The 12,843-nt window shown below is 39.0% G+C and overlaps 1 protein-coding gene across 1 annotated transcript; it reads right to left on the reverse strand.

Moving 5' to 3' along the window:
* Positions 1-668: 668 nt before the first annotated feature.
* Positions 669-3,134, reverse strand: LOC117418369 (pancreatic triacylglycerol lipase-like). Its single transcript, XM_059035305.1, has 4 exons — positions 3,023-3,134; positions 2,451-2,569; positions 1,916-2,045; positions 669-915 (listed from the first exon to the last, which is right to left on the reverse strand). The coding sequence occupies exons 1-4, from the start codon at positions 3,132-3,134 to the stop codon at positions 785-787; spliced, it is 492 nt and encodes a 163-aa protein (XP_058891288.1). The 3' UTR covers positions 669-784.
* Between the last annotated feature and the right edge of the window lie 9,709 nt (positions 3,135-12,843).

Here is a 12,843-nt window from a genome sequence, read left to right on the forward strand (position 1 = left end):
GTGCTCCTGATGCAGCAGGTAGCTCACTGGTATTGAACAGGATCAACTGCAATAAACCATTTTTTTGTGTGTTAGCTATTAATAACTAACTTACTAACGACTTAATAAATGTTCATGTTTTGTTAATGGCTTGTTAAAGAGTACATAGCTTAAAAATACGTTTTACTTTTTGATTTTATTTATTTTATTGCTTAAGTTCAGAAGCTGCTCTTCAGTTCTAATTGTCTGCTGTATTTCCATTACATGAGAGTAGATGTTAAAACTTCATGCTGATTATTGGACTCTCGTCAAGATAAGCACCAACTACGACATAGCTTATTTTACTGTAAACTAATGTGATCCATCTGCATTTCCTTCTGTCTGGTAATGTAGATATCCTTCTGTCTGGTGTTGATGGCTGAAGTGTAATGCTGGCTCCAGGGATCAGCCTATTTTGCCTCCCTGGCGCATCAGCACACACAATGGCTGCAATGCTGGCTCCATTTCCTGACGTATGAAATGTTTATCGCTTCCAGCTTCTCTACTGTTGTCAAGGAAACCTCATACACAGCAAGTGGCCACAGAAGTCTTGGCAGTAGACCAAACTGAAAACACCAGAGTTTTAGTTTGCCCGGTAAAGCGCTGCTGTCTATGCTCTTCAACGCTTGCACTGCTTGTTGTCTCGCTTCTCCCACACGAACTGTGTCCTTTAAGTCCCCATCATACCATCTCCCAAGACATTACACAGGCTTCTCAGACACTGTTGGTATTGCCTCACTGTTAATGTAGAACCTCTTATCTTTAATTATAGAGGAATCACTCGATTGGCGATTTCATGCTGTCTTGTGTTTCCCTTTGTCCCATACAATGACACTCTCAGAGTGCCTGACACATCTTGGTCCCCAGTTATAGTTACTGTAACCCTGTAGCGCCAGCCTGCGTGGAGAAAAGGGAAAGCTGCAAGTCAACAATGTAAAAACAAGAATGCATCATCCACAACTTCTAAAACACATCCATGAGGTAACAATCAGAACAAGTCAATTAGGAAAACATTTTGACTTGTGAGATTTTAGTTTGTAGAAAGGGAGGTGTATCTGGGCCCCGCTACAGTACAGTACATTTAGACTGACTTGCCAAACAATCTGATTGAGCTGCTTCCAAAGCATTGTTTGAGGAGAAACAGGTGTGCTGTGTCCGGTGTTGGAGGTCTCTAGTGGTTTGGGGAACAAGATGACATGCAAAGCAAAAATGTCTATGACAGAGACACTGACACACCTCTTGACAACCAGTTCAATAATGTCAATATTTAAATAGAATTTAAAATAATACAAAACAAAAATGTTGCACCAATTATGAAACACCCTGTATATTATGTACCCCTGTATATTTGGAACATAGTGTAGTTAATGTTTTCATCCCAAATAAATGATATACTGTATGTATATATATATATATATATATATATATATATATATATATATATATATATATATATATATATATATATATGGAAATCAGCTTGTTTCTTAGAGAACTGTGTACTATAGTTTTCTTTTAGAATCTATAGTTAATATCAATATTACAATTACATTTAATAGTGCAGATCATGTAAATGTGATGACATTTCCAAATGATAAAAACTAATAGAAGCCAAGATATTTCATGTTCCTGTATCATAGCAGGGCTTAATATCATATATAGAGTGCTTACTGGCGGCTCTGACTGAGTGGCTGAAAATCAGCCTGTATCTGACCCAGCACCCGAAACTATATATACTGTTTTTTTTATAATAAATAAGAATAATTACACAGCTAATTTTAATATAATGTCATTTTTCATCTGATACAAAGAACTTTCAGTTGGTTGTATTGTGTCAGTATCAGGGTCTTGTATTTATTATCAAATTGTATCTAAGATAATTGATATGCATACGTACGCATGAAGGGTCTGGCATCGCCGGTGTTCAGATAGAACTTCATGTTTACAGTGCCAGCGGGTGCCTTGAATGTAGGAGAGTGGTGACCCATCACAGGACAGCCTCCAGTGGGGCACGGGAAACACTTTCCCTGCGTGTCACAAAAGTAGCATGCTTTAGTTTATATCACTGGTTTGCAATTTAACAAATTCTGTTTCTCTAATTGTCTAATTATACAACCTGCTTTGACAAATGAATTCCAGTATAACTGACCTAATATGAATTACTGTCATTTTCCTACATAAGACACATTATTTGCTTAACTTTATAACCAAGCTGTATGTTGAGATGTACTGGTATTTCTCATGCATGATTTATAATAAATAAAATGTGTTGTGCTTATCATTGTCGCTGTCCATGTGAAGATCTTTCGGGGTTTGCTTTTTCTTTTAATTGTGGATATGCTCCCCACTATACACAGATTTTTAAAACTTTTACTTTCAAATCCTTTATCATTTGCTGTGCTGAAAGTCAGTTCCAATGTGATAAAACTTACAGCCACAAAATCCTCAGTCGAATGACATTTGTATCCAACAAAGCCTCCTGGGATTAAGATGCTATAGGCGTAATATTGATAAGATCTCCTGTGACTGCAGACCAGAAAATCCTGGGTTCCTATTAAATCAAAACAATATAAATTACAAAGACAAAATGCTGTGGAGAAGAATTCTGTCAGCTTGTATAGGTCATTCCTCTTGAAACTGCCCGCTCTAAGATAAACTAGAATTGAAGGCTTTTTTTTTATTATTTCAAATTGAAATGTTTGTTAGCATGAAATCATAGAACACAGCTAAAGACACTGAAAGCAAGTGGTCTGTACTGTGAATATGGTAAGAGGTTTCAACCCAAAACACTTACTCTGATTGCTAACAACCTTGATATCGTTTTGAAGGAAAAGAAAATTCTAACAGCGCTAGTGCCCACTCAATGAAGGCTTGGGAACCATCAGTCATCTACCAGACAGTACAGCCTTCATCCACAGGCACTATCGCTTGAGAAAACTTGCTTAAGATTCTGATTCTCAAAAAGATACAACTTGGATAAAAAAATAAATAAACAAAAACTGACCTTCCCATATGCCATCCAAACCTATAATTTGTGAAACAATATTCTTATCACATCCTGGCATGTGTTCTCCTCCATTTGGATAGCAGTCAAAGTGCCCGACAGCTTGGGACATTCCCAATCTTACAATGCAGGTGTTTAACCATCTATGCCACTCTTAACTACAGGTTCAGGGGGTGTTTAAGGGGGCTACACATTATTTCGCAGAGTGTAGATTTTAAAAAATGGCAATATCTGCTTTTCTCTATTTTTTTCTAAACTGCTTTTAGGGAAATACTAGTCTGTAGAATCACATGTTTAAGATGTCACTACTTTAAACTAAGGGGCAAATTAATGGAAAAATAAGGAGATTTTAAGGGATAGACGCACCGTGCTGAGAAAGACAAAAAAAAAAAAAAAACTTACCAAGATAAAGGATCATGGACGACAGCCTCCTGGACCACACAGCCTCCAAATTCCATTGGTACAGTCAGATATGCTAATGTACTGTAGTACACAAAACAAAATGTGTTCAAAACACCTTTTAAATTATCTAGATCACATCACATATTAGCAAGTTAAAGGTCTTTATTTCGACTTTTAATTAAATTAAAGAACGTCTTATCCGCCCCAGATTTTCCCTTTGTTCAAATGCCCATCTAATTTATTTACTATGGCGTGGGTATTTTTCCCCCCATATGAATTATTCCCCTTTTGATTACTTAGGCACTTTCTCGTAGCTCCTCCGACTGCTCCCGTGTTCCATGAAAATAAACAACATTTACGCGGGGGGGGGGGGGGGGGGGGGCGAGAATGAAGAACGTGATATGTTACAGTGGTTTCTGGGATACAGGCATCCAGTGAAGTGTTTTTTCAACAACAGCTGGGTTAAACTAACCCGGTTTCATTACAGCAATCTGGACGCTGTAACACTGTTGGAATAGGGTTCAGGTAAATCGGTTTTGAACTCGGTTGTCGATTTTTTTGCTTTAATGTGGATAGGGCCTTAGACGACTGCCTCAGCGACTGCTGCTTTTTAAACAAGCTATTTGACAACATAATTCTGATGGCTTTCGTCCTTTTAAGATTACTCCAATAATGTACACTTTGTCCTTAAGTGAAATTGATGATTGTTTAGGGCTGGCCATGAAAAAACTGCATAAATGACAGTAAATAGAGAGCAAGATCAAGATCAAACAGCAAGAAGTAGGCCTACAAGTAGGCATGTGCGCAGCACAGACCACTGCGTGCCATCGCGGTGCATGTGTAACAGGAAGTATGTACTATCAGATAATATACTAAAAGGAGAATTTAAACAGGATTTAATACGATTTTATTCGGTTCCATTATACTGGTTCTTTATATCAGTGTGTACTATCCCAGGTATGTTGTAAACGGGATTGACTAAAAGGTCTGCATGAATTTAACAAACCTGCACATAGAGCGCAAAAGTGTACTGTAACCGTTACATCCCTGCTGTTTTAATTTATTCTTAATGAACAGAATATTGTACACTAATATGGAAATTTAATTGACCTGTCAAAGTTGTTTTTAGGCTTCTTGTTAATGACAGAAAAGTAGGACGGTATCCCACTACGTGTTTTATCAGACATTACAGATATGTAGATGCAAATCAGGAGAAAAAAATCAGACTTTTCCAATTAGCATTGAGTTTGCTGTCGCAATGTCCGAAACGAGGCGACACCGATATGTTTTGATATTTTCATGATTTCCATTACACGAGAGTAGATGTTAAAACTTCATGCTGATTTGAACTCTGCTCTCGCCAAGATAAGCACCAAGACGTAGCTTTACAGTAAACTAATGTGATCCATAGGTGTCTCCATCCATTTGCGCTTCCTTCCATATGATGATGTAGATATCCTTCTGTCTGGTGTTGTTGGCTGAAGTGTAATGCTGGCTCCAGGGATCAGCTTATTGCCTCTCTAGCGCATCAGCACACACAACGGCTGCAATGCTGGCTCCGGGGATCAACCACAGTGCGGTCTCCCCAGCGCATCAGCATGACAACCATCTGGATTGAGCTAAGTAGGGTACATCTCTGGGGTCTTCAAGTGGGCACCTTCCATCCTCAGTGTTTCGTCGACTAGCCCACGACATCTCAAGAGGGCTCGACGGTGATTCTGGTGTCCCAGCATCACCCCCCTCCGTCCCCCACTCAACTCAGCCCAGCTTACTTACCCATACATCAGCGTTTCTTTCTTTCTATTGTGCTTGAGATCCCCAGCCAGTATCTTTCCGTCTCAACCACAGCCAGTTGCTGCTCCTCTCTGCTGCTTCAAATAAGTTCTTCACTGTGCGACGCAACTCTTGGCCACTGAATCTGATGTCTCTGAGAAACCGGGTTGTAGAGTGTGCCACAAATCCTCAACAACCCACCTCCACTGGGTAAACCCGGACTCTCCATCCTCGCTGTTCCGCTTCAGTGGCTAGTTGAGCATACCGCAGTTTCTTCCTCTCATATGCCTCATCTACAGCATCCTCCCATGGCACTGTTAACTCTACCAGGTTAACAAGGCATGCTGATCCAGACCACAAGACAATATCTGGTCGAAGGTTAGTGGTGGCAATCTCAGGTAGAAAAATAAGCCATTTTCCAGTCTCTAGCAGCTTCCAGTTGTCCTGGGCAAGGATTGGTTTTAACACCTTTTCTTGGTGGTTGCTCTCCTGGGCGGAGGAATGTTGTCTTTTTTGTGTAGTTTTGATGGAACAGGTGGAAACTTATTGGTCATGTTACGCTTGTCTTCCAATGCTAAGGCCAAACATTGCAGCACCTGGTCATGGCGCCAAGTAAACCATCCTTGGCTAAGAGCCACCTTACATCCTGTCAAAATGTGCCTTAATGTTGCAGGTGATGAACACAAAGGACATGAGGGATCCTCTCCTACCCAGAGGTTTAGGTTCTGTGGTGATGGGAGAACATCATATGTTGACCTGATGAGGAAACTGATCCTGCTGTGTTCCATTGACCATAGGTCTTGCCAGCCAATCTTGCGTTGTTCCACACTCTCCCATCTCATCCATTCTCCCTGCTTGGCCTGGGAAATGGCCTTTATACACCTCATCCTCTCCTCCTGCTTTTGCACCTCGTTGACAACCAGCTTCCTCTGTTGAACTGGGGCTGCCTTGTGCCATGTAGGAGGAGCTGAACTGAGACCAAGACCCCCTCTTCCATGCTGAACTTGCCCCATGATATCACTAATTTGAAGGGCAGCCTTTGCATCTTCCACAGCTTCCTTTGCCGCCCACTTCCAGTTTTCAACACAGGTGCTGCCTCCCTTACGCATTTGTCGCGTGACTCTACTAATGTCATTTCCAGTCTGACCTTGGCGTACTTAAACTCCTCGGTTAGTGCGGAGACTGGTAGCTGCAGTATTCCTTTACCATAAAGTCCCACTCTACTGAGTCAGCATGGAACTCCCAACCATTTCCTGATGTATGAACTGATTAAAGCTTCCAGCTTCTCTACTGTTGTCAAAGAAACCTCATACACAGTCAGTGGCCACAGCAACCTCGGCAGTAGATCAAACTGAAAGCAACTGAGTTTTAGTTTGCCTGGTAAAGCGCTGCTGTCTATGCTCTTCAACCCTTCCACTGCTTGTTGTCTAACTTCTCCCACACGAACTGTGTCCTTTAGATCCCTGTTGTACCATCACATGTGTGTTGTCAAATTCGAACATAGTTTGCTGGAAAACATTTATATTGTCAAAAAGGTTCCAAAAAGTGCCGGAACAACCAAACAAAAGTGCCTGAACTCAGTTCCGGTGCGTTTCGGTAGGACTCAAGCACTGCTAAGGCATGACTCACTGTTATCACAAACTGTGCTGTACTGATTCCAAGGACAACTGTAAACAGATCTGCTGATTACATGCAGCAGATGTCACTAAAGTTCAGCAAACATAGTAAACATATACTTTACAGCTTCTTCAACCATTGTCTTATCTGTTCAAAACATACTTTAAAACAAATATGATATGTTTTATAATACAGCTACACTGTACTTTAGACATTATTTAAGACCTGCACTTACAACATAATGATCAGGGGAAAACATTTTTTAAACACTGTTAATGTACAGTATGGAGTTCAATTTTTAAAGTCACAGAATTGTCATTTAAAACATTTTGATGTGTATCCAAAAAAAGTTAAAAGGCACAAAATTCAAAATAAGAAGTGTATATAACGGTGTGTGTATATATATATTAGTTTTATGCATAAAATATTTTTAAACTTTAATTTGTATCTAACTAGAGCCGGATCAATAAAGCAGATGATTGACAGCTTAACAGCAGAGGCATGTGTTACCTGATTTACCCCTGACTTTGTAAGTCTGGATATGATAGTTGCCCACCACACAGCAATCTTACTAGTGCAGTGTTCTAGGAATGACATACAATGGGGTGGGACATTTTCATTGTCCATTTAACCACAATTGTACCCCATTTTTCACTAAATATCTTGGTATCCTTAAATATATAGCCATGCCCCACCATAACAATAGAACAAATCATAATAATAAGCAAGATGTCTGGGAAGGAGAAGCAATTTGAAATGAAGGTCATATATGACATCAAAGTAGCGCTGGTGATGGGGAACACCATGGATTTTCCACAGATGTCCAGCTGCAGGTGCTCCCAGGGTTTAGCCAGCCAGGTGAGTGGCTGCAGTGGTGGCGGAGCAGGCTGGCTGGGTTTTTCCGCTGACCAAGCAGGCTGTACAGTCTTTGACCAGTGCCTCAATGTCGTGGTTGATACCAGGCCACCACACCAGGTCCCGACACCGCTGTTTCAGCCTAACGATACCCATTTGACCCTTGTGCGCCATCCGAGCCACGCTGATGTCATTCCAGCACGACAGCAGCAATTCCTGCAATGCAGCCGCATACTGTAGAATAGACTCGCCCCCGCTGTCGGAAAGTGAACCGACGGAAAAGGACGCTCTGAGCAGTGGTGAAGTGTGCCTGGAGTGCAGTGACAGCCTCAGCGTATGTGGTAACTGGGCTCAGCGTGTGGAAGACGCACTGTCCCTCAGGTCCCAGCCAGTGCTGCAGCATCGCATGTTTGCTGGCATCACTCAGATCATCCAGGCCAAGGGCAAGCAGGTATGTTTGAAAAGACGAAAGCCAGCGAGCCCAGGGAATGGGCGGTGTTATGGTGCATTAACTAACTTTTACAACTTCTGTAAGGTGAACTAAACAGGACATGTATTGTGTGGTTTTTACAGTACAAGAAACATGGCATCTCATTGATATACCACACACACCCACACTCACTTACGGCATCGTAGCTTAACAACACAAGTACGACACACACAACTCAAGACACAAACAGGGCGCTGCTGAGCGCTTAACAAATGAACATAACACATATATTACCTCTATATAGAAAGAAACTACTCATGATTTTCAGAAGATGGTGGGAAAGATACATGCAGAAGGACAAGATGGGCAATTATTGCAAATTTTCCCCAATAAGATCCCTAGCTTACTAAATATCTTGTTATCCCTCCCATTTCAAATATATGCAAATGGTTTCTATGAGTAAATATTTGGGGTTCCTCTGCACAGGTTGTTCATTATTTATGATATTTTTTGTATGCATGGGGTATGTATCTGTTCAGGGATAATACAAATATATTTAGTGAGTAAATGGACAATACATTTATACAATAATGTGTGCGTGTGTGTGTATATATATATATATATATATATATATATAATATATAATATATATATATATATATATATATATTGCAATAATGAATACCTATATTTTGTTTATTGAATGTTTCCTTAATCAGAAATTCTAGAAAAATGTAACATTTTAACAAATACCTTTATCAGATAGTAGAGGTAACCTCAAATAGTCGACTATTCAAATAGAGGATTGTGGCAAGGGAGAGCCCTACATGTAACTATATGGCAGGACAGAGCCCTGCTGATAAATGTATTGTTATGGGTTGAAAGGGGAGGGTTTATTGTTGAATGCTCATGATTTAAAAAGGAATGATTATTGTTGTATTATAATCTAAACTTATGGTTTGGAGTTTTAAAATACGATGTGTGGTGTTATTATTGTTTTACTTTAATGTGGTTTGGCAGGGGCGATGTCTGCAGCTCATCTCTGCCAGACCACATCTCGTGAGAATGGTGGTCAGCAGCTAATGATTTATCACAAATTGGGTGTCGACCATGCGTATGAAAAGTCTCATACAGAATGAGGTCATCTCTGCATTGATTAAATGATTGCTAGTTTGGAGATAGACACATGGATAAAAACCTGCAGCTTTTGGGTGGGTGGATGGATGTTCAGAGAGGAGGAGCGAGAGAGATGAGAGAGTAAAGAAATTAAAAGAAAACAATTGCTACTCGTGCTGGTCCTTCCTACTTGTTTTGGGAAGGTAGTTTGTGTGCGAGACTGGGTTTTGTTTAAACTTTTATTTTGCTGTGTGAGCAGTGTTTTGTTAAAGTGTTTGTGTTTCTTTAATTTAATTCATATGCACTCAGCACTTGAACCCGCAGTACTTGTCTGTGTCAACTTCCTGGTCTGTTGATGTCACCAATCGACCGTCGTGTCACAAGAATATAGAATTGATGATGAAGAACATTAATATCTATCTATCTATCTGTCTATATATCTATCTACATTCACAAATAGTGCAACAGACATTATCACATATAAGATGTATTCTGTTTTTTTAACATAGTTGACTACTTTTACCTCAACTATTCCTCTCTGTCAAATGAGTACTTGTCCTACCCCGATCAGACCCAAATACTGTACAAGTAATGATGCCTGTAACATGCATACAGTATAGTGTTGTGTTATACTGCATTTACTGCACATTTTAGAGTCATTCAAATTTCAATTACGCAAATACTGAGAAACTGAAATTACTTGTATTTTCTAGAGATCTGCCACTTAAGTTTCTTTGAGGGACACCCTGATGTGCACTAGATTGTGATATTGAGCACCTTTGGCTGATTTAGCCTACATTGTCATTGGCAGAGAACTGGAACAGAAGAGTCGCTCCTGAAGCTCTTTAATACAGTCGTATAATAAATAAATAAATATATACATCAATTAATAAGCACCACATTAGAACGGACCACTCCATATGATAGCAAATGTCATAAAAAATGTAACAATGGTAAAGAAAATGTCATTTAATGCTACTTACACTTTACAACTTTACTGTTAAACAGTTAAAACAATGTTACAGTATATAGCAGGCCTGCTGGAGAGAATCTGATTTGTACTCAGGTCTACAATTCGCTGGAGTACCAGCACCTTCTCTAGATTTGTACATCCATCCTTTCAGCCATGTTTACCCTGTATTTGCAATCCTTTAGCACGTTTCACAATGCTTTATCGCATGTTTGCTGCTGCACCTTGCTTACCTGTGCTGCACCAAGGTTTCACTGTGCTTTTATGCTGCATTACTACACCTCCCCGTGCTTCTAACATGATACAGCACAGTAAACTTTCAGAAGGGATGGTGCACAATCATGAAACGCTAAAAATATTCTGCAGGGACTCGACTATATTCTAGACTTTCTGTGCACTACTTTTCTTTCTCCAGACGTTGACCACTTGATAACATTATTACATGAAATACTAACTCATATTTTCACCATGAGATGCTACATTTCTGAGCTCCAGTAGAGGGAGCTACCACTCAACAATTTACAGTATTTATAAACCCACACCTTATAACAAAAGAAACGTTACCATTCGACCCAGCAATGCTCCTCTAGTTCCTAATACAGTAGCTGCAGTATTTGATCCCAGAACAGCATCCAAAGCGCTCTTAAATGATTTCTGTGAACCAACAACAACATGGCCCAGAAACCCATTGCATAATATATAGTTAAACAAGAATTAGAGGAGCGCTATGTGATGTATAGCGAAGGGTAGAAATCACAACATGATTAATCAACTTCTTTTGAATGTGTTTAAAATGTCGAGATGATTTATCTCGTGATCGTAAGATAACGGTTGGAAATATAGAGATCCTGAGATAACTGAAGTTGTGATTTGGACATATTTTTCCATTCCTTTCCTTAATGAGTCACCATAGTGATGCCTACACGAAGGGCGCTATAAAATGTACGTTCGTATTGTATTGAATTACATGGTACTATTTACAGGCACACTAATTGGTAAATCATTGGTAGCCACTTGCATCATTCAATAACAAAACACATTGTAAAAATGATCTTCACAATACTCCTAGTGGAAATTATAAAACCACCCTGATGAGCACCACAATTACATATGTCTTCATTGTATCAATGTTCTACAGTTTACTAAAATACAAAATATTTACAGTCAATATAAAGAAAGACACCAGTACAGGTTTTTCCAAATCCCCAATACTGTTGGTGTTTTTGGCACCCCCTTGAATGACTCTTCTGTCCCTTTTACTTAAAGAGCTTCAGTATCAAGGCTATGCATGTTAAAACAATACCTGTGTTTCCAGTTCACCTGATGTATCACAGAGTGGTTTTAATTCAAATCACCCAAATGCTGAGCAATTGAAATTTAATTGTTTAGTGCTCTACTACTGACGTTTCCTTTAATAATACTCTGCTGTGCACTAGATGGTGCTGGGGCTTGTTAATACAAAGCCACTGTGGCTGATCTAGCCTGCATGATCTGTGCCAGACAGCTAGAACTTCACTGTGGATTTTGCAGCAATGATTCTGAAATGTCAGCAATCTTGTTGTCTCACTTGAAGTGGAATGACCCAACCATTTTTGATTTAGCTTCTAGTGATACAGAAACTGAATACAATACCAGAAACTGACATCAATTTCAGTAGGGTGGGCAAACGTATTTTTAGATTTAAACAGAAACAAATCTAAATGAATTTTATTAACCCGTTTTAACCTAACTTAACCTAACCTGAAACAAAAACTTAAAAAAAAAACTTTAAAAAAATCCTTTTAATTTTGGAAAAGTCTGCTTGTTATTTAACTGGAAGTCCATCTTGGATTTACTGTGCATGCTGAACTAACGATGAGTTTCAATAGTTAAAAAAATAAGTGATTATATTAAAATAACATCACAATAAAAAAAAATAAAAAAGTATGTGTGCTGCTTTTCTTTTTTTTTTTTTTTTAAATAGTAGATCGCTGACTTGGTTGTAGAGTAAGTGCCTCTAAAAACAGCATCTCTCACTGTAAACCGCCTGTCAAATGTGGGAGGCCCCACTGAGCAACTGCATTATTTGAGTTATTTTAAAAGGGCAATATTTTGTTTACAATATATCAAAATGTGACCCTTAAATGATTATGTTAAAGTAAATTAATGTATCCCTTAATAAGTGCAACATTATACATGATATATTATTTTTACTAATATTTATTTGGGGGGTCACAAAAGCACAGTAACACAGATGAGTTGCAGAGCAGCAAGTCCGCTGCTGAGACACCAGTCAAACTGACAGTGCCTCACTCCGAAACCACACCCGATATATTAGTAATTCAAAGCGGATTGTATTCCTGACACATAGCACTACCCAATCATGTACCTTTTGAGCGTTCGGTAAGTGGTTACGTTACGGCTTTGAAATTATTGAACTATTAATGTAACAGGTTTTGTTGTCTTTTATGATTTATATCAACTTTAGAGCTCTGTTAAACATAAAACTTAAAACATAATAATACTTAAATATTTTAGGACAGATATACAGACGTTCTCAAATTTGTTGGTACCCCTCCACAAAAAACGAAGAATGCACAATTTTCTCTGAAATAACTTGAAACTGACAAAAGTAATTGGCATCCACCATTGTTTATTCCATATTTAATAGAAATCAGA

The sequence above is a fragment of the Acipenser ruthenus genome, chromosome 13, assembly GCF_902713425.1.
Source record: "Acipenser ruthenus chromosome 13, fAciRut3.2 maternal haplotype, whole genome shotgun sequence".
In the NCBI taxonomy this organism is placed as follows: Eukaryota; Metazoa; Chordata; class Actinopteri; order Acipenseriformes; family Acipenseridae; genus Acipenser; species Acipenser ruthenus.

What these genes read in the sequence shown, in the direction of transcription:
- LOC117418369 (XM_059035305.1), bottom strand. Translation starts at nt 3,134, where the DNA reads ATGTCCCAAGCTGTCGGGCACTTTGACTGCTATCCAAATGGAGGAGAA. An exon ending in CGACTGAGGATTTTGTGGCT is followed by an intron (nt 2,046 to 2,450) that starts GTAAGTTTTATC and finishes TGTGACACGCAG; the next exon opens with GGAAAGTGTTTCCCGTGCCC. An exon ending in CGATGCCAGACCCTTCATGC is followed by an intron (nt 916 to 1,915) that starts GTACGTATGCAT and finishes TTCTCCACGCAG; the next exon opens with GCTGGCGCTACAGGGTTACA.